The 27,060-nt window shown below is 43.9% G+C and overlaps 1 protein-coding gene across 5 annotated transcripts in view; it reads left to right on the top strand.

The window, feature by feature from the left end:
* The first annotated feature begins 6,572 nt into the window (after positions 1-6,572).
* Positions 6,573-27,060, top strand: part of PRDM2 (PR/SET domain 2) — a 106,201-nt gene continuing 85,713 nt past the window's right edge. The window contains exons 1-2 of one of the 5 annotated variants that reach the window (XM_036448187.2): positions 6,573-6,693; positions 21,357-21,428. In XM_036448187.2, coding sequence (XP_036304080.1) covers positions 21,420-21,428 — 9 coding nt within the window. In that variant the 5' untranslated portion in view covers positions 6,573-6,693; positions 21,357-21,419. Of the gene's footprint in view, positions 6,694-21,356; positions 21,429-23,319; positions 23,365-27,060 lie in introns of those variants that run through there. The other 4 variants (XM_036448181.2, XM_045585189.1, XM_045585188.1 and 1 more) reach the window with 4 other exon arrangements.

The raw sequence follows: 27,060 nt of genomic DNA, 5'->3' as shown, positions 1-27,060 counted from the left end.
GGCAAATGAAATTGGGAAAAAAAGTGAATTCGATGTGCAGGTCCGGAGTGCTTGCTAAGCTGTACCTAAAGAGCCTCCATTTAAATGACAAAACAATGTACAGGTCTTTATCAATCAATAATATGGATTGAGGGAGCACTTGTGCTGACTACCATTTGGATAATAGAGGCGCACACAACTCTTTTTTCACTCTCAAGGGGCTGAGAATATGCTTTGGAATTAAGACGAGCATGTGCAGTAATTAGATCAACATTGACAGAGTATATGGAAAATTGCTGGTGGGGGTTACGGAGGAATTGGTAAATAATCAATGTGGGTTTACTCCGATATTGGGCTGACTTGTGTCCCTCCAAAATTCATATCCACCCAGAACTTCAAAATGTGACCCTTTTTTTGGAGATACTGCTTTTGCAGATATATTGTAGTTAGTTAGGATGAGGTCATACTGGAGAATGGTGGGCCTTCAATACAATGACTGGTCTTCTCATAAGGAGTTTCCGTGAAGACACAGAGAGACACAGGGAAGAGGGCTATGTGAAGATGGAGCCCAAATGGGAGGGATGTGTCTACAAGCCTAGAGTGCCAAGGCAGCCACCAGATTCCAGAGGAGAGGCATGGGACAGATCCCGCCTCAGAGCCTCCAGATGGCGCCAACCCAGCCAACACTTTGATTCTGGACTTCTGGCCTCCATAACTCTGAAAGAATAAATTCCTGTGGTTGTAAGCCACCCAGTTTGGGGTACATTGTGAAAGCAGCCCTAAGGAACTAATGTAAGTCCTAAGGAATATTTCATCAAAAAGGTGGCTTCCTTGCCCTAACGGTTAGGGCCCAACCGGTTTGGCTCAGTGGATAGAGCGTCAGCCTGCGGACTGAAAGGTCCTGGGTTCGATTCCGGTCAAGGGCATGTACCTTGGTTGCGGGCACATCCCAGTAGGAGGTGTGCAGGAGGCAGCTGGTCGATGTTTCTCTCTCATTGATATTTCTAACTCTCTATCCCTCTCCCTTCCTCTGTGCTAAAAAATAAAAAAGGTGGCTTCTGAGTAGAGGCAAAATTGGGATGGGGGGACAATGGATGATGAGTGAATTCTGAACAGAAAGTAAGGTTAGAAAAACAGAGAGAAGAGTATTTCCAGAACATAGTGGGGTGGTAGAGGCGTGGGCTCCTGTAACACGGGGTTCACGTGGATGATGAAGGGGCGCGGTCTGGGCGGGTCGGATGGGCCATACCGTCTGTGGACACTCCTGAAAAGGGGCACACAGGAGCTTCCAATCTGGGAGGTGAGTGCTGGCTGGGATTTACTGCCTCCGTGCTCTCTGCATGTTCCTGCGCCTGATTTATCTTCCATTCCTTCTCATGCTGCTTGCTATTTCCTGCCGGAAAAAATATTTCCACTTATGTCTGTGTTGCCAGCCTATATATTTTATTCATGCTCTCGTGGTGAGTTAGAGAATTAATTCTGCCTTCGAGGAAGGCAGAAACTACAATAACGTTCCCATTGTGTTCTCTGGAACGAGCATTGGCCTTTGAACCTGTTAGCACTAGAGCAGGGGCGGGGGACCTTTTTTCTGCCCGGGGCCATTCGGATATTTATAACATCATTCACGGGCCCTATAGAATCATCAACTTAAAAATGAGCCTGCTGTGTTCGGTCAAACATTTAATGAACTCACCCCAAAGGCCTCGGCAGGGCCAGGCCAAATGATTTCTCGGGCCTTATGTGGCCCCTGAGCCGGACATTCCCCATCCCTGTACAGAGGTGACCTGAAACAGGAGTGAATATTGTTACTTAGGGACATCTGTATGGGAAATTCTGAGCCTTTTAATAGATTTATTAACCCATATGTTTCTTTTTTTTTAAATATATTTTATTGATTTTTTACAGAGAGGAAGGGAGAGAGATAGAGAGCTAGAAACGTCGATGAGAGAGAAACATCGACCAGCTGCCTCTTGCACACCCCCTACTGGGGATGTGCTCGCAACCAATGTACATGCCTTCGACCGGAATCGAACCTGGGACCTTTCAGTCCGCAGACCGACGTTCTACCACTGAGCCAAACCGGCTTCGGCGATTTATTAACCCGTATGTTTCTAAAAAATGTGGTTTAGGAAATGCGATGGAAAAAAATCTAGAAACAGTGTTGTAAATTTTCTTATAAAGGGGAGTACATTTGGGGTCATGAATTTGAATTGGTTAGAAACGTTAGCATCTTGGAGTTGGTTTTCTTTCTCTTACATTGAAATATAACATTGAGATGAAGAGTGGTGCAAACCCTCATGGGACATGTAGGGAGCATAAAGATGCTGTCGTAGTCTCACACTCAGCTCTGCTGTGCTCTGGGGAGTACGTCCAGTCTTCTCCACCAGATCCCGGGTCCTTGGAAGGCAGCGGTGGTGTCTTGGTCCCCGTGTCCTTCCTAGTGGCCGGAGCACGTGGCACTGAGAGCGTCCGGGTGACTGGGAAGCAGTGTGTATGGCCAGTAGACAGAGCATGGGCTTGGACAGTGGACAAGCCCGTGGATCCTGCCTCTGGCACTCACAGTTGTGCTTCTCACCAGTCTAAGACAGTTGCTGCTGCTGTTGTATTGTCATGTAAGGCGCTGGCGCAGACTGGCGCCCCAAGTTCCCTTCCCTGTCCCTGGTCTCACCATGAATGTCACCACTGCTAAGATCCCCTTATACTAGGGGTGTCGAACTCAATCAGAGAAGGGGCCAAAATCTAAAATCCAGCCTAAATCGAGGGCCGAATGGTTTACTGAACAGTCATAAACTGTCATTGTGATGGAAACGCAGCGGAGTGCAGTGATGACAGTGCGGTGCGGGCCACATTGCAAGGCCTGGCGGGACGGATTTGGCCCGCGGGCCTTGTGTTTGACACATGTGCCTTATACATTTGGTGGTTGTTGTAAATCCTCACCACCTGAGAGTGAAGGGACAGAGGGAGGGAGAGAGATGAGGAATGGAGAGAAAGAGAAAGAAGCATGAATATGAAGGAGACACATCCATTGCATCCATTGGTTGCCTCTTACACAAACCCTGACCGGGCTGAGACCAAATCTGCAAGCCAGGTACGTGCCCTCGGCCAGGGCTGACCCCCCTATCCATTTTGAGGCTGTTGAAATTTTCACACTGAAATGATGCAGCCCCAAATGTCTATTATGCAATAAAATGGATCTTTAACCCCTAGAGTTTCTTTAAACTTCATTTATTCATTCCTAAAGAGAACCCGAATCCAAGTTCCAAATCTTTTGACGGTAGGTGGGCTTGCTCATATGCCATTCTTTGCTTACCCTGTGGTTCCCATTATAGCCAGATGCTGTCTTTTCAATGCACAATGTCTTTGGTCCACACATATTTGCTCTAATTCAGCCACATCAGAAGAGCCAGGGAGATTTTTTTCTCCCATTGAAAGTGTCTCTGTTTGTGCCAGGCAGTTCTGGGTACTAGGATGTTGTGATGAATAATGATCATATCCTCTGTAATGGTTTCGCACACCAAGGTACAAAGCTAGCCAAGTCCCCATAGGAGTCATACCTGTGTAGAGAGGAGTTTCATTCATGCTATCTATTTAGACAGAGTGTTATTTTACACTTCCATCCCTAATACAAAAAATGGCCCATGAAATGTGGTAAAACTGTTTCCTTCCCTCATCCCCTAGCAGTCTACCTCACTTTTTCCAGAGGCAAAAGAGTAATATTTGACATCTCAGACAGATGATTGAAATTATTCATGAAGTATTTGTGACAGTTTGTCTTTTTTAGATTGATTTGATACAATACGTATAATTATTTGTCCTGAGAAGTAACACAGGTTGAAAACATAAAAATGGTAAAAAATACACAATGTCTGATTAGCAGGGAATTTAGATGTGCTGAGAATATACTCAGCATGGCAGGATAAATAATGATCCCCAAAGATGTGCCCACTTCCTAATCCTATATAATAAAAGGATAATATGCAAATCAACCCAATTGCAGAATGACCAGTTGCTATAACACACATTGAGGACCAGGGGCAGACGCTCAACGCAGGAGCTGCCCCCTGGTGGTCAGGGCGCTCCCACATGGGGAGCACCGCTCAGCCAGAAGCCCTGAGCCGGGCTCATAGCTGGTGAATGCAGCAGTGGTGGCAGCTAGTGCTCCTTGTGGAGCAGGCCTAAGCCGTTAGTCAGACATCTCCCGAGGACTCCCAGCCTGTGAGAGGGTGCAGGCCTGGCTGAGGGACCCTCAGAGCGCACGAATTTTGTGCACTACACCTCTAGTCCCCACATAAAGAGATTTTGCAGATTGGATTAAGTGAAGCACGTAAAATGACGGGATAACCTGGATTATTGGGTGAGTCTTAAATGCAAGTATGTGTATCTTAAGAGGGAGGCAAAGGAAAATTTAATGACACAGAGGAGAAGGTGATGTGAAGATAAAGCAGAGAGATATTTGAAGATGCTGGCCTTGAAGATTGGAATGCTGAGGTCACAAGCTGAGGAATGCTCATAGCCACCGAAGCTGGAAGAGGAAGGATTTTCTTCTAGAGCCTCCACACAGAGCGTGGCCCTGCCGATGCCTTGATTTTGGCGCAGTGGGACCTATTTTGGACTTCTGGCCTCTAGAACCGTGAGTGAATCCACTTGTTGCTGTGAGTCACCCCAAATGAGGTCCTTTGCTGTAACAGCCACAGGAAGCTAATGCGCCCAGTCATTTTAGGTTGACGGGGGAATAACTACTGACTACTCTGTCATGACGCAATGTAGTATAAGTTCTGGTTCACCCTCTCACTTAACATCCCTTTATTTTCCTTTGCATCCTTCTGCAGCCGGATGGCAGCTGGATTTCTTTTAGATTTTTGATTTGTACATTGTTTTGATTGTGGATGGGATGGTGGAGTCTCGCCGACTTTTTCTTTTTTTTTCCCCCCAGACACTTCCGGTGATTTTGATGCATGGATCATGCTTTCAGGCACGGATCTAGGTAAGGGGCGGAAGTCTGATCAATGCTCTGTCTGACCCACACCGGAGTATACTGTTTTGGTGACGTTCAGGGGAGTATTCCCTAGATCTAGGGTCTCTTTGCCTTGAATAGCAGAATAAGCAAACTCACGAGGCTTGATTTCTTTTCTTCTTATATTCTGTGCGCACCCTGACATGTTTCAAGGTCTTCACAAAATTTACTCCGATATCTTCATTTGTTCTCTATGGCCGGATCATCAGGTACAGCCTGACCCCTTTGCAGTATGCTTGTACATCATGATTTCTTAAGATTCTTAGTGAGTTATTTTCAGCCGTTTTCATCAAATATAAATTACTAAAATTCTGAGGCACACCAAAAACATATATTTTTTTTATCTGACAGAAAAAAACAGGCATAATTTTGATTCACTTACCCCTAAAGGCTCTTTTTGTGTTGTTCGTTGTCATTTTTCCCCCCTCTTGGTTAATCCTAACCTGAGGATATTTTTCCATGGATTTTTTTTTTTTTTTTTTTTTTTTTTTTGAGATAAGGGAGGAGAGAGACACAAAAACAGGCATGTGTCAGATCCACTGATTACCGAGGTATGTGCCCTTGGCAGGAATTGAACCCGGGGACCCTGCAGTCTGCAGGCCCATGCTCTCTCTTTACACCGGGCCAAACCGATGAGGGTTGTTTCAGTGCCCCTGCCAGAACACTCAGGTCCTGCATGTTTCACACATTCTTGCAGCACACCGGCTGAAAATCGCTGCCTCGGTTACATAAATGGACCCGTGTGCTCCCTCCTGAGTGGCCAAGGTGACCCTGCACCTAACCTGCTGTTTGTCCCCGGAGCCTCACATGGCCCTTTACATTTAGATTCTTCCTGATTTCAACTTTATCTGGAAGTGCTCCCAGCTTTACCAGTAAATGCCAGCGGTATGCGACCACTCCCAGCTCTATCTCAGCTCCAGCCTCCTCCCCACCTGCCCGCAGCCATCTCCTCCCGGACATCAGTCACCCCGGCTCCTCCTCCGGGCCAGGAGAGCCTTCTTCCGCACCCACGTCGCCTAGGGGCGTCCTCCGATGGGAATAAGCTCCACGAGGACCAGGGACGGGTTCTGTCCGTCCGGGACCCGGAGCCACAACCCCATGGAAGGTGTGGGCAGCAGGGCAGCCGGGCACGGGACACTCGTGCGGACGAGGAGCCAGTAGCCGCGGCGGCGCTGCCCTCGGGGGTCTGATCTTTGGGGTGAGAGGAGCCTGTCCCCTTCGAGGCGAGCGGAGAATGGGGCGGAGGGCGCTCGGCGATGACCCCATTTCGCTCCCCCTCCGTCTTTTCTCGGAGGCCGGGGGGTCCCGTAGTCTCTCAGGTGCGCTGACCCCCCATCCCTCGGTGCGGTCACGCCGGACACCCTGGGCGCGGGCGCCGGGGTTTCCGTCCAGCGTCGCCGCGCGGGCCCCGCGGCGTCCCCAGCGCGAGTCGTCGGGGCGTGAGCGACGCGGCCGCGTTGGCCGCTCGGCCCGCCGGGGCGTCGGGGCGGCAGCGCGTCCGGCCTGAGCGGCCGGCGTCGTGGGGAGCGCGGCCGGGGCCTCCGCGACGGCGCGCAGGGTGCGGGCTCCCACCGACGTCACTTCCGACCGGGGCCAAGATGGCGGCGGCGCGGCCGCGGGCGGCGGGGCGTGCGGAGCGGAGGCGGCGGCGGCGCGGGCGGCGGCTCTCGGCGCTCTGAGGCGCGGGGGCGCGGGCGCAGGTGAGCGGCTCCGGGGCGGGCGGCTTCCGGGACGGCGGCGGCGGGGCTCTCGGCCCGGCCCTGCCCGCGAGCGGCGAGGCGGCACGACACGCCGGGGACCCGGGCGCGCTGGGCCGGCGGCCGGGCTGGCGGGCGGACGCGCCCCCTCCGAGGTCCGGGCGCCCCGGACCGGCGGGGACCCCGGGACCAGGCGCGGCCCGCGGGCGGCCGGGGTGGGGTCCCTCGGGCCCCGGGGCCCGCGGCGGCGGAGTGCGGTCCGCTTTGTCGCCGTTGGGGCGCCGCGCGCCGGGCGAGGGGACGCGTGCGGGGTGCGGGCGGCGGCGCGGGCGGGCACGGCCGCCGGAGGAGGCTCCCGCGGTCCCGGGGCCGCCCCGGGGTCCAGCCGTGTTGCCGCTTCGCTTTTGTGTGCAGACCGAGCGGGGCGCCCCCGCCTGCACCCCCGTGCGCGTCCCGCGTCTTTGTGTTTCCGAAGAGTTTCTGTGCGGGGCCGGCCGGACCTGCCTCCGCCGCGGCCGCCGGCTGTTTTTCTCTCCGCGGACGCGCACTGGTCGGTTATTTTGTCGCCGAAGATGTTCGCGAACCTGCGTTGGATGGTGGCGAGCGGGACCCGGAGTGGACCGAACAGGTCGGCTTTCTGGCCAAACCTCCGAGGTTCCTTCCGCCCCACGCGGGGTCCACGGAGCCAGACCGGCCACCTGCTGTCGGGGTTGGGGGCGGGGACCCCACGGCCGACCGGGGACCCCACGGCCGACCGGGGAGCCCGCCTCCCCTGCGCTGCGCAGCTGGAATTTCCCGGAGAGGAGTCCCGGGCGGCCCCCTTCGTTTCCATTCACTGTTGCAGGAGGTTTTGGTTTTATTTCCCAAGTGGAACGCCTTTCGGAGACTCCCACTAGCTCCTTCGGTCCCTTAAATCAGACCCTAATTTGGCCATACCTAGAACGCGAATAATATAACATTTACATTATATATATATATATATATATATACACACACACACACACACACATACATATACATACACACACACACACACATAGTTTTTGTTTGCTCTAGGTTTATTGTTATAAGCAACAATAATTCAGTGATTCTTTTTTAAACATCATGTCAGTTTGATCAGTTGCACCTCCTAGTATTGGGGACGTGGAGGCCTTTTTAATTTTCTTTTTAACCGTGTTTTGAAATGTGCTGTGCACATACTGAGGAGGAAGTGAGACACAATCCTGTGTTCTGTTTTTGACATAGCATGTCTTTCTCTAGAAGCTTCCTTGCAAATGCTTACCTGACCACACTCATTGGCGTGTGGAATCTCAGTGTCATCCTGGGGGAACCTTTAGAGATGACATTCACGGCGGGACTAACATTGTTCACCACTTCTCTTACCCCAGGGCTCCTCTTTACACCTTTTTTATTTTTTGGTTGGATTTGGAAAGTCAGTATATTTGAAGTGCATAGACCTGCGCCAGGCACAGAATAGCAATGCCCGATAAAGATTCGCTTTGGCTGACTCTGAAGGTGGTTTCTTTAATTGAAAAGTTGGCATATTAAGATTTTTTTTTTCTTATTTTGTATTCAGCTCCTCAAACAGTATGGTTTAAATTTGTAGTGATGTATTAGTTTGTAAGTATAAAACATTGCATGTAAGTATAAAACATTGCAAAGATTCTCACTATAGAACGATTAGGAAATAGAGAAAAGCACAAAAAAATAGAAATAAGGCATAATCTTCCCACTCCTCAGATAACCACTGTGATCATTTATCTCTATCGGTGTCCATGTGTGTATTTCATATGTTTTTTTGTGTGTATATGTATATATTCACTTCTGTATGTTTATGTTTTATACAGCCGTAGTCGGTTTGGCTCAGTGGATATATGGTGTTGATGTCCTTTTGTGTATATTGTTTGTAACCTGTTTTCCCATGGGATATTGTGAGCCTATATCCAAGCCATTAAAGTTTCTTCAGAATGATCTTAATGGCTGTGTGATATATAAATGGGCCATAACTTATTTATCAATTCCATATTGATCTGTAAAGTTCCTATATAGCTGAAGTTTTCTTTTCATTAAGACTTGTTCAAAAGGTTTTTCTATTGTGAATTTAAAATTTTTGTAATCTTTCAAGATATCTGAAAATGTAAATTCTGTTTTTAGCCCCTCAAAATGCATTTTCCCTACCAATGCAGTTACAAGAATCAGCACTGTTCCAGCTCCCTCAGCTGGGCCTGTGCAGTTCCACTCATACATCTGCATGCGTAGTCTTTTGATGATTATTTTACATTCGATGTTTTATTTATTCATGGGACTGTTTCTTGAAGCTGCCGCTCTCTTTTCAAGTTCCAGATCTGATGTACAAACCTTTTAAGTCCTGTTAAATCATAGACTTTCCGTGATGGAAAGCACCGTAGGTTATTTACTATTTTTCCTGTCTTCTGACTTGCTTTTCATGCTATTTTTAATACCCGGGCAGAAAAAATAAACTGGGCTTTCACTAGAAAATGCCACAGTGGGGAGTGAAAAGGGACAGTCGAGGAAAATTGTCAAATTTGCATGGCGATCCAGGGAGTTTCCAGATGATGGGGACATTACCTGACAGTCATTACTGCCCATACCGCTCTCAGCTGAGCTGTCACTCTTCAGAGTTTGGTTGGAGCAGTGGTTGGCAAACTTTGGCTCTCCAGCCACATGTGGCTCTTTGGCCCCTTGAGTGTGGCTCTTCCACAAAATACCACGGCCTTTTTGAAGAGTCTATTTTGAAGAAGTGGCGTTAGAAGAAGCTTAAGTTTAAAAAAAATTGGCTCTCAAAAGAAATTTCAGTCGTCGTACTGTTGATATTTGGCTCTGTTGACTAATGAGTTTGCTGACCACTGGGTTAGAGGTCTGGACTAGTGTTCTGTTTCTCTTTTTTGAAGTTAGAAGTTTATAGTTGAAGCCGTACAAATCATCTTAGAGCCAAGACGGGAAGCTGTGGACTCCATCACTGAAAGCGATTCTTAGGATCCATGAAAGCAGGGTTTTTACTTTGGCAGTATTGACAGTGGGGCTGGATAACTCTGTTGTGGGTACATGGTAGCATGTTTAACAGCATCCCTGGCCTCTACCCTGGCCAGCAATCCCTCCCTGGGTCAGAACGAGCCAGAGAGTCTCCAGACATTGCCAGATGTGCCCTGGGGGGCAACATCACCCCAGTTCTGGACCACCGCATTAAAGGAAAGCTCCTGAACTGGATGGTGGAATCACCGAGGCAGTTTATGGAATTTCTGTAGTCAAATACTAAGAATAGACTGTATGGTTTACATGAAGTCCGCCTGCAGCTGGGGAAAGGACTTAGTGGCCTGCTTTTGGCTTTATGATTCATTGAATGGTCACTTTCCGCAGTTCGGCTCTGGCATCCCTTTTGTGGCAAGGGATGAAGCAGGGGAGGTAGCGGAGACTATGCAGTGTGCATGCTGAGGATCAGCCTCCCCAATATGTAGATTAAATTATTAGGAAACTTACATACAATTGCATAGAACCAATGAATGGTGAATAACTTAAGCTCATGATCTAGTATACTGAATAGTGCAGACATAACTGTCTTTTTTTCAAAGAAAATGAGGCTTATTGAGGATTGATGGTAGAAACCAAACTAGTTTTTCTAATAAAATTTCTCTTTTTTAAAAAACAACCAGTTCACAGTTAGGTACCAGAAATAATGGATTTCTCTTGAGGAGATAAGGTTTACTTATGAAGTGCTTATGTAACTTTAACTTAATATTTATATTGTAAAGAGAGCTTACTGAGCTTCATGACAAACATGCATCATTATGCAAATTTTCCTTGGTGAAATAAGTAAGTTGTCACATCTTTATTTGTAAATGATAAGAATATAGAGGTTATAGATTGAATTTTAATGTGGCATATCAAAGTACTCTTTAGTTAGAATTTACTGATAAGTAAAACACAAAAGAAGAAATATGCTGTAGGATTATTTGGTAATAGTTTGTTTTTTTGAAAAACAAAAAACAAAAATACAGTATCTGCATAATTTCACGGGGATGAATGCATGTATCATTTCCATATTCTTTCTTAACGAGAATGCCTTCGGTTCCCCACCCCCACCTCCCTCATCTGGTCATTTGGAGTGAAATATGCTTATGATATTATTCTCAGTACTGTCTGGTACTTACTCTTACAGTCTTGGTTCATGTCATACCTACGCTGTGTTTTCATTTATTAGTCCTTTGGAACATGCACTGAAGGAGCTTCACTGAATAAGTTATGTTTGCCAGCCATTTTGGTGAAAAGAGTATTTTGTAGCTCTTGCAGAAAATCATATGATAGGCTTTGCTTTGAAAGAGCTAAATTATTTCTTGGCACAGCTTGCCTGAAACGTGTATAGCTAAGTGCAATTGTTGGTTTGATTATGGTGGACTGCCTGTCTGGAAATTGGTGAAACCTATAGATTTTATAGGTGCTTGTAAGTAGTTCCCCTAAGAGTACATTAATTTCTGGAGGGGAAATTCTGTGGCATTTTCAAATCATTTAAATAATGCCTTCAAAAATTTTTTTTAAAAGATTCACCAGACACTAAATAACATAAATAACATGAATCCTGTGCATTAATTACCCAAGGCCTTAGCTAAGACAATGTAAATTAGGCAAAATTTGGAGTATGAATATAAAAATAATACTCTAAATGTTTCTCACTCTGTGAGAATTATTTTAGGGACTTTGCCATAATTCTGAAAGACCTAGATTTACAGTCTACCTGAAAGTAAGAGTTTTAAAAAGGAGGTTCTTGGGATAAATTTAGATTTTTTTTTTTTAATCCTTACCCGAAGATGTTTTTCCATTGATTTTTAGAGAGAGTGGAAGGGAGAGACAGAGAAACCCCAATGTGAGTGAGACACTCCAATTGGTTGCCTCCTATATGTCCCCGACCAAGGCTGAGAGCCTGCAACTGAGGTACGTGCCCTTGATTGGAATCAGACCTGGGACCCTTCAGTCTGAACACCGATGCTCTTTCCACTGAGCAAAACTGACTAGGGCTAAATTTAGATTCTTAATAGTGAAGCTGTTACCACTTGTCAGAGGTCATAGGTGAGCAGGTCTGTTCACCTATTTGGAGAGATAAATACTGTATCAACACAGTCGCCTAGTAATGTAAGTGAGCCCGACCTCAGTGCGCTGGATAAGCCGGATCACAGGTGGGCCACAGAGCCTGGCATTTCTGGCAGTGGCAGGGCCAGCTGGGATGTTTTGAGATGAATGGATGAAGACTAAGCAAGCACTCGGAGATGCTTTAGGTTAGTAGCATTCCTCCTAATGCAGTAGGTTTTGAGGGATAATTGAGGGATACATGATCGAGAGAAACCCAGGTTATCTCTGAGTCCTCCAGCTTTTTTTCTAAATCTCCGTCCCCAGCCCTGAAGCAGTCCGTGCTGGGACCTTTTCCTCCATTTGAGGGATGCAGCTTTCTATGTAGCCTTCCCTCAGTCTCTAAACCAGAGCTCAACCCTTCCTCCTTTTTTTATACATATATTTTTAAAATATGTTTTTATGGAGTTTAGAAAAGGGAGAGGAGGAGAGAGAGAGAAACATCAGTGATGAGAGAGAGTCATTGATTGGTTGCCTCCTGCAAACCCCCTACTAGCGATTGAGCCCGAAACCCAGGCATGTGCCCTTGATCAGAATCGAACCAGGGACCCTCAGCCCACAAGGGTATGCTCTATCCACTGAACCAAACCAGCTAGGATTTAACCCCTTCCTCTTAATCACTGCTTCTTCCTGCTCTGCCTTTAAAATCTGTTCATTCTTTCGGTCAGTCATATTCCATATGTTGGGCTGTTCACCATCTTCATTTACCTCCTATTCAGTTAGAAAACGTATTCTGTGGCTGCCCTTTCCCCTCCTCTGTCCTTTCTCCTTCCTGTTGGTTTACTCTTCCTAAACTGTTAGACATTCTTTAGTTTGTGACCTCCCTCCCCTTCCCCCGTCTGAAAGAGCTCCTGGCTCCATGTTGCTCATCCAGATGGTCAGAGCTGCCTTGCTGATGGGAAGTCATGAAACCAGGTTTCCCCTCCTGCCCAAATGTGCTCATGGGCTCTGCCTCTATCTCCTCTTCCATGCTTCTCTGAAGGCCTCCAGGACTTTGCAGTGGGGTCAGAGGGAGGTTGTGTGGGATAATACGTACACAATATCTGGGGAGCCCTAATTACAGGGTCAGGTTTACATTTAACCTGGAACCAACTCCCTACCAACAGGACTACCCCAAGTAGTCTGTCACAACAGGACTGTCCCATGTAGTCTGTCACAGCAGGACTGTCCCGTGTAGTCTGTCACAGCAGGACTGCCCCAAGTAGTCTGTCACAGCAGGACTGTCCCGTGTAGTCTGTCACAGCAGGACTGTCCCGTGTAGTCTGTCACAACAGGACTGCCCCGTGTAGTCTGTCACAACAGGACTGCCCCGTGTAGTCTGTCACAACAGGACTGCCCCGTGTAGTCTGTCACAGCAGGACTGCCCCAAGTAGTCTGTCCCAACAGGACTGTCCCAAGTAGTCTGTCACAGCAGGACTGTCCCGTGTAGTCTGTCACAGCAGGACTGCCCCGTGTAGTCTGTCACAACAGGACTGCCCCGTGTAGTCTGTCACAACAGGACTGCCCCGTGTAGTCTGTCACAGCAGGACTGCCCCGTGTAGTCTGTCACAACAGGACTGCCCCGTGTAGTCTGTCACAGCAGGACTGTCCCGTGTAGTCTGTCCCAACAGGACTGCCCCGTGTAGCCTGTCACAGCAGGACTGCCCCGTGTAGTCTGTCACAACAGGACTGTCCCGTGTAGCCTGTCACAGCAGGACTGCCCCGTGTAGTCTGTCACAGCAGGACTGCCCCAAGTAGTCTGTCACAGCAGGACTGTCCCGTGTAGTCCGTCACGGCTCTGCTCCTACTGAATATGGGGGTGGGGGTGGGGGACCGCTGTTCTCCCCAGTCCCTTCCACACCTTCCACAAAGCCAAATCCTTCCCCATCTCTTCTCTCTGGATAGTTCTTCTTGAGCCACACTAGTTTTCCAGAGCCAATAGCACCATTTTTATCACCAATAGGGAAGCATTTATTTTTACCTTGAAACAGAACTGCAAATAATTTATTTTGAGGAAACATACTTTCCTTTAAAAAAATAAAAACTCATGTATGTACGAGAGCTTCTTAAACTGTATAGAAATACACCGGCATTGCTATTTAAAAATAATGCTCTTGAGAACAGAAGTAGGGACATATTTAGAGGATAGACTTCAAACCTCAGATTTTACTTAAAGTAGAAGAGTTGCTTTCTACCCAAATAGTAAATACCTTAATAACCTCGGGAGAAGACCTATAGAAGCTTGTAGTGATATGTGGGGCTTTGCAAAGTAGATCTGGCATAACTTCCATTTTGTTTTTTTAGGTTGTTTACTTATGGATTTAGGAAGCCCCCTTGTCATTTATATGTGGTTTGTAGAACATGCGTGTTCTAGGTATTTTATCCTGTAGGAAAATCCCAAAGAGGTCGGAGTGGCCGCTTGTAAGGTGACCATATTAATGTTTAAAGAGTTTTATGTGAGAAAATGAGTACTTAGTGCCAGGACCAATGTGTGACATTGCTGAAACTTTTGTCCCCTTTTTTCAGGAGATTCAGAAGACTTTGCAGGGTTCTGAAAGCTCTCCGTTTTGACTGTTTAGTCACAAATGTAAATCTGCGTTGGCAACTCCAGTGGAGAAACAATAAAGGTGTTAACTGAGAATGCATTTTATTTTGGGAATTGTGAAATGTGGCATCTGACTTTAGAAATGGTGTGTTTAGCATTGAGTGTTAGGAAAAAATTGACTTAATTTTCCTTTTATATACCGAAAGTTTCTACACATCTGGCATGGGGGGAATGTTAGAAAAGTATAGTTTTACTACGATAGGGACTTCTTTGACTTCAGTGCTGTTTTCAGAACATGCATTCAACAGTTGCTTAAGTTGTTCTTTTCCTAGAAGAGATGGCAGTTGTAATAATAATCTTGAGTCTGTGGCACAGTTCTCATCAGAGTAGTGACTGGCTGGACAGCGTTTGTATTTTCACACCTCCACTCCCTTTTCATATGGATTTTTACCAGTTAGTACTGGAAATAAGGAAAGGAAATTAACTTTTTAATTCAAGAGTATTTTGATTGGAAGGAGTTATTTCACTCAGGAAAATTGACATTTTTTTGTTTTTGTTTTAAGCATCATAGGAAGGAGTAGCAAACAGTTAGTGAGAGTAATATGTTGTAATTTCTGTAGAGAAACTAGATAGTTCTAATTGGGGGGGTGGGAGGGAATTATTGTAGGAACCCTAAACAAAACGTGAACTTTGTGATGTAATAAATTACATGTTCAGTGCAATGCAATGTCATAGATGCATACCTTTAATCAAAAGAAAAAGGGAGAGCACATGCTAATAGCTATCCATAACATCAGCCAGGTAAATACTAGTCAGCAATCGCTATACATTTATTGCTAAGCTAGCTCTTTATTTTTTTATTTTTATTTTATTTTTTTAAAAATATATTTTATTGAATTTTTACAGAGAGGAGGGGAGAGGGATAGAGAGCTAGAAATGTCAATTAGAGAGAAACATCGACCAGCTGTCTCTTGCACACCCCCTACCGGGGATGTGCCTGCAACCAATGTACATGCCCTTGACCGGAATCGAACCTGGGACCTTTCAGTCCGCAGACCGACGCTCTACCACTGAGCCAAACCGGCTTCGGCTAAGCTAGCTCTTTATTAATGGAGGCTTGGAGCAGTATATTTTGAAAATTTTCCCTTTAGTCCCCTCCAACCACTTTTTTTTTTTTTTTTTTTTTTTTTTTTTTAAGTAAATTCTAGTGGAGGAAAATATCCCCAGAGTCCCATAATCTAAACTTAGACTTACGGTGCTTTCCTAGCATATCCACAGGTTTCTTACTTAACATTTTGCTCTGGTGTTTCACTTCCATATTGCAAACAAAAGCCCTAATCAGTATTATTTTCTCATTGGTGCTCTGCGGCTCTAAAGTCATTCGGAACAGCAGCCCCTCTATGTTTCCTGTCTGTTAATGCGGAAACGGTGCTGTCTGAATCAAATCCCCCCACCTGGAGTGAAGTGCTAAGCTCTGCTTCCTGACTTAGGTTTGTGTCAGGACACGGCTCTGTGAATTTGGTGAGTCAGGCCCCAGGACATGTCTTTGGTGGTGGGCCTCATTGAGGAAACTGATTGATTGAAATGGGAGAAATTACTGGTTTATATGTGAGCTATTCTGTTCTCTGCATCTCCCACATACTTTTTAGGTGGGGAAATTCCTGTGTGGTCTGCTCTGTTAAACATTGCCTTTTTGCCGTGGTAGACATCGTTCTAGAGCAGGCGTCTTCAAACTACGGCCCTCGGGCCACATGCGGCCCGCAGAGGAGTCTGATCCGGCCCGCCAGGTTTTTGGGCAGTGAGCGCAGCCGAGGTGTTACAGTAGGAATTAGTAGTTCATATAGTCCGGCCCTCCAGCTCTCTGAGGGACCGTGATCTGGCCCCCACTTTAAAAAGTTTGAGGACCCCTGGTCTAGAGGGTGAGAGACACAAGCACCCAGTTTCCAGGAATGAGTTCACGCCCTTTGATTCAGCAACTCACCAAATATTTGCTGTATTCTCAGTCTCTGGTTCTTCACACACTCACACATGATCTCTATATTCTTTAAAAAAAATAATTTTTATTGATTCCAGAGGGAAGGAAGGGGGAGATAGAAATATCAATGATGAGAGAGAGAATCATTGATTAGCTGCCTCCTGCATGTTCCCTACTGGGATCAAGCCCGCAACCCAGGCATGTGCCTTTGACCAGAATCGAACTCAGGATCCTTCAGTCCACAGGCTGACACTCTATATACTGAGCCAAACTGGCTAGGGCTGATCTCTTTATTCTTAAAGTGATTAACATGTCAGGTTTGATTTTTTTTTTTTTTTTTTTACACTTTAGCTTATGTGGTAATAGAGCCTGCTTTTAAAAGGAAAGTTGGCGGTACTTTTTCCAGTGTGAAAGTAGAATAGAGGGGAGGGGAGGGGAGGGAAGGAAAGGGAAGGGAAGAGAAGGAAAGGGGAGGGAAGAGAGGGAAGGGAAGCAAGGGGAGGGAAGGGGTGGGAAAGAGAGAGAGAAATATTGATGTGAGAGACACATTGATTGGTTGCCTCCCACACACACCCAGACCTGGATTGAGTCTGTAACCAAGGTACAGTATGTCCTCTTGATCAGAATCGAAACCAGGACCCTTCAGTTTGTAGGCTCATGTTCTATCCACTGAGCCAAATGGGCCAGTGGATTTTAAGTATTTACCTTAGTTATTTACCATTTAAAATTTTTGATAAAATTCTTAAGTTTTAGTGTTATGCGTGGAAGATTCCTCTGTGCCTCTGTCAGTGTAGAGTCTACATTGATAGTTCTCACATGTGGTAAAACTTTGACCTTGAGATATCTGTATTGGTCACGTGGGTACTTAAAGACAGTCCTGTGAAGTCAACATCGAGAATGAAAGCTAGGTGGGGTTGCTCTGACACTGGCACAGGGCCTTGCGCTGCTGGAGGAATCTTAAGGAAGTTACTTCAATAACTGTTTTTAGAGTTTTAGAGTCTACAGTTTGTAGGTGCTCAGTTGGGATGGTATTTGGGGATGTGTAGATGGTTTGATTGTCAAAGTGTGTGAAGGCACTATGGCCTTGTACAGGGCAGTGCTAAATGGCCCGAAAGGAAGGGACAGCCCCTCACAAGAGTTGCCCAAAATGCAGTGGTCCTCAAATGGTCCTCAAAGTCGCAATTCTTTTGTTGTAACATCCTTTATTTTGAATAAAAAATATAACTTAAAATGTCATTTGAGAAGTTAGTGTTGGATTTGCAATGTTTGATATTGTAAAATATTTTAGATATATTATTTGACATTGTTGTAAGCGAAGAGGGAGAGAGAAAAAAAAATGAAGGTCTTATTTTTAGCCATTAGGATTTGAAGTGATTGACAGAAGGGTCCAAGCATGTAGGTATGTAGTCAACTCTAAGAAAAAGATGTTAAGGTCCTTTTGTTCTCTGGAAAGAAATGATGAGTGCAGTCCTATTTGGACAAAGAGGGAATGACAGTGTAGAAAGTCAGAGAGATTACTAATCCTATAACAATCTGAATTCTATTGTAAAATTTTTCATTAAGAAAAAATTGAGGTAACAGTGAAAGAACAGTTGGCCCTCTGTATTTACAGGCTCTGCACCTACAAATTCAACTGACCAAGGACTGAAAATATTCTGGGGCGGGGGTTTGGGGAAGGGTGCGGGGAGCTAGGTTGTTGTAGATGTGTACCATGGAGTTAGGCCTACAGTGATTGGTGATTGCATCTGTACTGAATATTCACAGACTTTTTCCCCTTTAATAGTTTCTAAACAATATACTGCAACAACTATTTACACAGCATTTACATTGTATTAGGTATGGGTAACCTTGAGATTTAAGTATATGGCAGGGTGTGCCTATGCAGGTTATATGCAGATATGCCATTTTATTTAAGGTGCTTGAGCCTCTGAGGATTTTGGTGTCTGTGGGGCCGTTGGGAGTGGGTCCTGGATCCAGTTCCCTGAGATAGTGAGGCGCTACTGAACGTGGATATTTTGGATATGTGGTTTCAGATATCAGGGCATCTCAGTTGTTTGAATTGTGCCTGTGAGCTAGCAACCGCAAAATGGGGAGAGAAGAAAATGTTTTTTAAAAAAGAGGGAGAAACAAATGGAAAGCACATTGAAAAGAAGGAGGCAGCATCAGAAAAAATGGCAGTTCTATTCTTTCATGTCCTTAGGATAAACACCCTGGTGTCATCCCTGACTTCCCTCTTTCATCCCTGGTATCTAATCCAGTATCACATCCTGGGACTCTATTTTGCAGATAGATCGAGTATCCAGCTACTTCTCACATTTTTTCTCCTACCTGATTTGTAGTTCTTGGTCTCTCTAAATCTAAGTCATGTTAGGTCATTCCTGCCACCGTCAGCATCCCAGTGGCTTCCCATCTCTGGATGGAAAAGCCATAGCCCTTCTGGTGAACAGTACTTACCTTGCAAAACATTGTATAGCTCTTTCTGAAGATCTTTCATTGAAATGTTTGCATTTTATTGTAAGATTTTTTTTCATTCTGTTCCTCAGAACATTCTGTGGCCAATGTTATTAATTCCACCTCTAAAAACTTAGTGAGAAGCAAGTGAAAAACATGACATTTTATTCACTCCGGGACATTTTATTCAAAAGATTTCTCCTAGCCGAAACCGGTTTGGCTCAGTGGTTAGAGCGTAGGCCTGTGGACTGAAAGGTCCCAGGTTCGATTCCGGTCAAGGGCATGAAAGAGGCAGCTGATCGATGACTCTTTCTCATCGATGTTTCTAACTCTGTATCTTTCTCCATTCCTCTCTGTGAAAAATCAGTAAAATATATTTTAAAAAACCCCACAAAAACAAAAACAAAAGATTTCTCCTAGCCGAAACCAGTTTGGCTCAGTAGATAGAGTGTCGGTCTGCGGACTCAAGAGTTCCGGGTTCGATTCTGGTCAAGGGCATGTACATTGGTTGTGGGCACATCCCCGGTGGAGGGGTGTGTGTGCAGGAGGCAGCTGGTCAATGTTTCTCTCTCATCGACGTTTCTAGCTCTCTATCCCTCTCCCTTCCTTTCTGTGGGGGGGGGAAAAAAAAAGATTTCTTCTAGTGGGACCTCTCATCAGTCAGTAGGCATTTGTGGTACAGAGTGCCAGGCATGCACGCCTTCTTAGCCACTAATCTCATCACTGTTAGTTAGTGATAACAATCTTCAGTATCATAGAAAAGGATCAATTATATTCAGTATAGAATGAATACTAAAGAAGGACATGTATCTGAGAAAGAAGCTCAATATTAAATTTGAAAAGAATGGACTTTTTCATATTGGTTTGGTTAGACTGAGCTTTTCAATAAGATGCAAGTTATGGAATACATTCCCTGTGCCAAGTATGAGGAAAAAAAAAGCTAGTTTAGATGACCAGGCCCTAAAGGTGATCAGGTGAGTGAGGTTAAGTAGCTCAAGGGAAAAGAAATCCCAAACTGTCCTGTTAACGAACAGGATAAAATGAAAACCCCTCGTCTGCATGAAGTGGGCAGGCAGTATTTTCTCCTCGTTTGCAGAATATCACTGTTTTACAAGTTCCTTAGTTTATTTACAATCCTATCTAATAAAAGAGTAATATGCAAATTGACCATCCCTCCAACACACAAGATGGCTGGCCCCATGTGTGGACACAGATGGCTGCCAAAAGATGGCCAGCAGGGAAGGGCAGTTGTGGGTGATCAGGCCAGGCGGCAGTTGGGAGGGACCAGGCCTGCAAGGGAGGGCAGTTGGGGATGACTGGGCCAGCAGAGGAGGGCAGTTGGGGGCAACCAGGCCTGTAGGGGAGGACAGTTGGGGGAACTCAGGCCAGCAGGAGAAGGCAGTTACAGGCAACCAGGCTGGCAGGGGAGGACAGTTAGGGGGTGGTCAGGCTAGCAGGCAGAAGCAGTTAGGGGGAATCAGGCATTCAGGCAGCGATTGGGAGCCAGCAGTCCTGGATTATGAGAGGGATGTCCAACTACCCATTTAGGCCCGGTCAGTTGGACATCCCCCGAGGGTCCCAGATTGGAGAGGGTGCAGGCTGGGTTGAGGGGCCTCCCCCCCCCACCCCCCGCCACCCACCCCAATGCATGAATTTCACGTACTGGGTTTCTAGTTAGAACATATAGTTCTAAGGTGAGCAGTGTCTTTGGGGTATAAGAAGAAGAGATTATTGTAAGTAAGTTCATGAAAAAATATAATTATACTTAATGGTGTGTGTATGTGTGTGTGTGTGTGTGTGTGTGTAAATGCTGAAAACTTAGAATATTACAGTGGAAGTGCTCCTGAAAGTGGCATGATTTTCATTTATTGTGAAGGACTTCAATTGACACGTGGGATGTATGTTGCAGAGAGGACCATCTTTATAGATTGTTATTTAGAAATAAGTATATCGCATTCGTTTGTAAGGAACGATTTTGTATTCTTGTTATTTTATTATACTATAAGTACATTGAAGAAGAAATTTAAAGGAACAATTGTAGTTCTTTCCAAACAGCTTTTAATGAAACATTTGCATTTTACTACAAGGTTTTTGTTCTGTTTCTCAAAGAGAATTCGCTATAAAAATGTTATTGAATCCGCCTCTATTTCAGGAACTTGAAAAACAAAATATTGTAAAGGGGTCTAATAGTGTTTGTATTCAACTCAGGGTTGATATAAGTAAGAGAAGGACAATTAAATCGCATAATTTATGCAACAAGGCTTTGTGTTTCTATGAACAAAGCTAACATTTCTTTTCAGGAATGATGCAATTCCAAAGCAAAAATTTGATATCATTCTAATGAGTCTGCTTTCAATTGTAGAGTACGATGAAGCCCTGGGAGAGATTAGCAAGAAATCTTTTTTATTGTAACTAATAAATCTGGGAAGTAAGCTCTCCACATAGATCGAAGTTGATCTGGCATGGAATTGCTTTATGAATAGCCCTTTGAGCAAACTCTGCAGTTCTGTGTGTGGTTTGAAATCCCTGTAAATTTGTAGGCAGGTACATATTACAATTGTCTGTTTTTCTTTTTAGGGCTCATGTAATCAAAGAAGTTTTTGTTGTGTGTATCTTTTCAGAACACAACAGGAATTGAAAATGAATCAGGTGAGTTTAAATATAAGAATTTATACAAATACATTACCTAGATGTTAGACCAGTTCTTGATTTCTAAAAGATAGTAAGTAGCACACAACATTCATTCCTCCCAGATTTTCCTTTCTGTTCTTAATGCCATTAATGAATACATTGCTCTCCTGGTGTGCGTTTTGGGGGCGTGGGTTGGCATTTCTATGGAACGCTGAGTAGGACTCATTCGTTCTTAGGGACCTAATTCAGATTTTCTTTCTTTTTTTTACCTCTTTCCTGCTACACTCTGGTGTTAGTTATTTGTTTTGTTTTGAAGTTTACTAAGCTTTTGTTTTTAATACTTTTTATTCTGTAATACTTATTGACTGAAAAGAGAGTATTAAAAGTTTTGTTGTTGATTTTTAAAAAAATATATATTTTATTGATTTTTAACAGAGAGAGAAAGGGAGAGAGATAGAGAGCTAGAAACGTCGATGAGACAGAAACATCGACCAGCTGCCTCCTGCACACCCCCTACTGAGGATGTGCCCGCAACCAAGGTACATGCCCTTGACCGGAATTGAACCCGCGACCCTTCAGTCCGCAGACCAACGCTCTACCACTGAGCCAAACTGGCTTCGGCTTGTTGATTTTTAAAGACCAAAATTGATCAAACGGGAAACTTTAAGATGCTCTGTCTTCGAAAAATACCTGTTCGTGGAGTAGAAACAAGAGGGCAGATATTGAAATGCAAGATGTGCTTCACCTTCCAGGGGTTTGGGATTACCTGGAGATTAATCAGTTTTGCTGTGGACACTTCTGTAGCCTCAAGGGCGTTTTGATAAGTAGAATCTGTTATATGGATTTAATATGTTCTAAAGTAGAATTTTTATTTTCTGATCTTAATATCATTTCACTTGCAGTTATAGAAATTTATGGGTGTCAGAAACATTCTCTTTTGAAATCTTTATAAACACATTTTTTTTTTTAAAAGGACAGAACTTAAATATGTGAAGTCTATAATTTTTAGTGCTTAGCTTAAAACTACCAGTCTGGAAAATATTTTGTATCCCTCATCAAGTGAAACTTGGGACACCTTTTTATCAGTTGCAGGTGCCTCTAACTGAGATCACAAGTCCAATTTTATTAGGTGGCCAAGTTTAATAAATTCAGTCCTGTGCTGCATTGAGAGATGTGAAATTTTTGGAATGGATTCTTTGATTTCTTTTTATTACTTTCTTTATCAAAATATATTTATTTTAATGCAGATGACCATATGTCATAAAAACGAATCTGGTGAACACATGGGGCACGTGGTTTCTATTATTTTAAAACTTGCAGATTTACTGACATGCTTTTGAAGGCAAATTGTTTTTGAAATGGTAAAATGGGGGCGGGAAAGAGAACAGTGGATTTTCACAGTCATTGCCCATAAAGTTATATACATATATGTGTCATAGATTTCATATATTTTCCCACTTCAAGACTGATTCCTAATGTGAACTTTGTCACCCAAAGGAGCTTACTTTTCTAAAATGGCCCAGGAAGTCTTAATTTTGGATTAGAATGATCATAAAAAAGAAAAAAAAGAATGATCATGAAAATTTCCACAGCGGAATCTAAATGTTGACATTGCTTTTGTTGCCTCATTGTTTACAGTCATTATCTCAGTGGCTACAGCTCGCACCTTAGGCTTAATAACGCTTTTATTCTTACATCTTATTAGGCTAGTTGCATTTCTGATATTTTATTTCTTTGACATCTCACATTCGCTTCAATATTTTGTTTATATCAAATGAACTTGTATTTAAAGAAAGTCTTCAAGCCATTTAAAAGAATTGTGACCATTTCTTTTTTTGGCTTTTTTACAATTTCATTTTACGTTCGACAAGTTTTAATATCAGATCTGTGGAGGACTGCCTTTGATGCCAAAAGCCAAATGTCAATGGAAAAGGGTCCTCTTATGTTTCTAATGGTTAGCACATTTCTGATGTGGGTATAATTTAAATGGCCTGGTAGTAATGAAACTTTTTATTTGTATTATAAAAACGGTCCACTTTTTATGAGCAAAATTTCAGCATCTTTAGTTATATTTTCATTATTTGAGGAATATTAGTTACATGATATTTAGTCCTGACTATTATATCATGGCAAAACAATCTGTGACTGTTTTTCAGTAGTTGTCCCAGTAATTTAAAAAAAATAAGAATTGTTTCAGTACATTTTATGTTTTTCCCTCTTGTATTTATTCTTCTCATTTGTAGCCAGTGAATATGAGCCATGCATGCTTGAAAACTTCAAAATAACTAAAAAGTGTAGATATTGAAAAAGTTTTAACTTGAACCAGATTGATTTGTAATTCAAATCTTGATGGTGAGTTTAGGGTTAGATTTTTTTCTCTCTAGGGACTGATCAACATAGCTTTGATGAATGTTAGCTGTCAGCTATGTCCCTTATGATGGTGTGGTCTCTAAGGCAATAACACAGCATCACTCATTCATGTATGCCTGACAGCCGAGTTTTAAGGACTCAATGACCCTAGGAGTGAGCATTTCAGATTGCTTACAAGTTAGTCCTTTAGGGGGAAGGGGAGTCCAAAGCCCAGTGCTGCTGGCATGTTAAGCACTGACTATTGAAGCAGCGTTCTGGACTGCTCATTGTTACCAAGGCGTTTCCAGTGGTTTGCGAGGCTTCCCCTCCAATCCCAGCCCTGGAGCCGAGACCCACACGCTCTTTATCCCTCTTTTTCTTCTGGTCTGCACACCACTCAGCACTCACCCCTTTCTTCCTCTCTCTTGTCTTCCCAGTTTAGAACCCGGCTTGCTTTCCCTGTGAGCCTTGGTTTTTCTGACTGAGCCCAGGCCTGAAGGGCAGGCAAGAAGAGCAACTCTCTGCCTCCTCCCCTCGCTGTCCATTTTCTCTTCTCTCCCTTTGCAATCATAGATATCCTTCGCTTACTTTACACATCCATCTAAATATTTAACTTTGAGATGTTCCACTAGTTTTCTTCTTTTTTCTAGATTTATCTAGGAGAATCCAGAACTTGATAAATGGTTCTCTCATTGAATAGAGTTTAGAAGGCTGTATAGTAGTTCCTTACCTCCTTTCCTTCAATGTTCTTTCCTTATAATGTTGATGAGATGCCTTAGGAAGTTAACTTCTGTTTATATCACTTAGTCCTATGGTAAAATTGTTTCATTTTACCAAATTTCACTTAAAGTTGCACAATTTATGAATGACATTAAATGAGGACTTACTGTACTTTGATAGAACATTCACTCGAAGTTCCTTAATGCAAGTAGGTATGTTAGAGTTTAATGCCATATTCCTGTCTATTGAGTGCTTACCCATTATGCCAGGCATTTCATTATCACACATATATTTTCTCATTAATTCAGTCTTTATAGCTGCCCTATGAAGTATAGGATATTTAACAATTTTATGGATGAAGACATTAAGGCCCAGAGAGGTGGCTTGCACATGATCATTCAGACGTGGTAGATCTCGGATTCACCCCAGGCCTGTAGATTCCAAAGCCCAGTTCTTGCTCGCTGTGCTATATTTCTATATCAGGATACGCTGTGTGATGCCGTGCTAACAGGCTGCTCCAAAATATCTGGGGCTTAACAGCCGTTTACTTCTTGTTCTCAGTACACATCCGCTGTAGCTCTGCTATTGTGGTTGCTCAAGAACCAAGGATGATGGAGGCTTTGTCTCAACACGTGTTACTTCTGTTTACATTTAACTGGTCAAAGTTAGTCACATGGCCACATCTAACTTAAAACTCAGGTGGCGGGGCCAGAGCATTTCGTCAAGTGCCTAGGAGGACAGGAGAACTGTAACATTGGGGTACAGCCCAATCATTCCAGCTTTATTAATATATAATATATTTAATATAAAACATTCTGTAGGTTTTCATCTTGATGTAATACAGTGGCCTTGATTACCATTTATTGAGTCACACTTAATTTTCTAAAAAGAACCTTTGTATAACTCTTATTACTAATATTTGAAATTTCTACCAGTATAGTAGCTTATGATTGCAGCATCTCTCTGTCCTTATCAATAATCTGTGGTAATGCCAGCAATTTAGCCTTCTAAACTTGTTTTAAAGTTTTATATAAGAAAATTAAAGGAAGGTAAATCACTTAATGCTGCAAATGTAACCCTGAGAATTGTGATAAGCCATCTGTATTTCCATCGTCTTAACTGTTCTGAAGTTCATTCATCCCATCACTCATCCTGCGTAGACTGCATCCCAGGATGCTGTGGATTCTGCAGTGAAGCAGATGGGTAAGGGCTCTGCTCTCAACTCACATACTCACAGAGGGAAGAGTGCAGAAGCAGGAAGGTAAGCTCAGTGAAAACTGTGAAGTCAGTGCAGCGAGGTCACCTGGTAAAGAATGCTGATGAAAGTAGGGGGAGGTTCTCTGGATTACATGGTCAGAGAAGGCTATTCCAGAAAGGTGGTTAACAATAGAATCATAATAAATTAATAGAATTCTTAATAATAATAATAACTGAATGATAGGCCAAAGTAATAAGCAAGAACCAGATATATGAGGATCCGGGGAAAGAAAATTCTAGGCAGCGTGAACAGACAGTGCAAAGGCCTCGAGGTGGGAATGAGCTTGCTGGTTCAAGGCATGGGGAGCCAGCCAGGGCCGGAGCTTGGCGACACGTGGGGCCTTGGGACCAGATGCAGTTTGTATGTGAGGCGAGGGCCAGCTTTGTAGGTCCTCAAAGGCCATGGGAAGAAGCTTATGTTTTATTGTAAGTTCAGCGGGAAGCCACTGGACAGGGACATACTTTGGTTTCCATTTTTAGCACATCATGCTCACTGGGCCAAGACACTGGATTGTAAAGGGGCAAGAGCGTGGTAATATGCTTTCTCACAATGAGATTAACACCGTATTTGAGGACATTTTCTTCACTCGGACTACTTAATGGGCCTGCCAGCTTTGGGCAAGAAGGTGCTTTTTAATGTTTCAGAACTGTTTGACTGTTTTTCTTTTCCAAAGGCGGTCTATAAGACTTCCTTATCTGTATCCCCATCTGTTTATTGTTATTGCAATCTTACTCATTCCTTAACCACATAAAATTTAATGCTATTTCAGTAAACTGAAGCTTGTTTGATCCCCACCCCTACCCATTTTCCCCCAAGAATAGTGAAGTCTTTATTTCAAGTTTCATTGGGGTTGTTCACAGAATTTGAGTATTTTAATGCTCTTTAATTCTTGGACATTATTATTTTTTGCTGGTAACAATGATTACTATGGTGGTTATTCGTTCGTGGTAGCAATAATATATCTTTTCTTTTGAATATATAATAATATGTCTTAATATTAAGCAATATACTCTCTAGTATTAGTTTTGATCAATTGGTATTTAAAAATCTTGGTGCTTTAATTAAATCAATTAAATCTGATATAAAATTTATGGCCATTGTTTAGGTAGAGCGTGTGAAAGAAGTACTTCCATAAGTTTAAATGAAATACCAGGAAAATTTGCTTATTCTTATCTTTTAAACAATGAAAATATGCTGTCTATGTCGGGGGTGCCTGCAGCCTTATCTAGCAGGAGGCAGTGCCAGTGTCATGCTGTAGAGCAGTTAGTTACCTCACTCCTTCCAGTGAGGATCTGAGTGTAGGAGAGGGAGTGGAGCAGGCTG

Source organism: Pipistrellus kuhlii, unplaced genomic scaffold (genome assembly GCF_014108245.1).
Source record: "Pipistrellus kuhlii isolate mPipKuh1 unplaced genomic scaffold, mPipKuh1.p scaffold_m20_p_2, whole genome shotgun sequence".
NCBI lineage: Eukaryota > Metazoa > Chordata > Mammalia > Chiroptera > Vespertilionidae > Pipistrellus > Pipistrellus kuhlii.
Note: the sequence above shows the minus strand (reverse complement) of the source record. Positions and strands in the feature narration are given on the sequence as shown.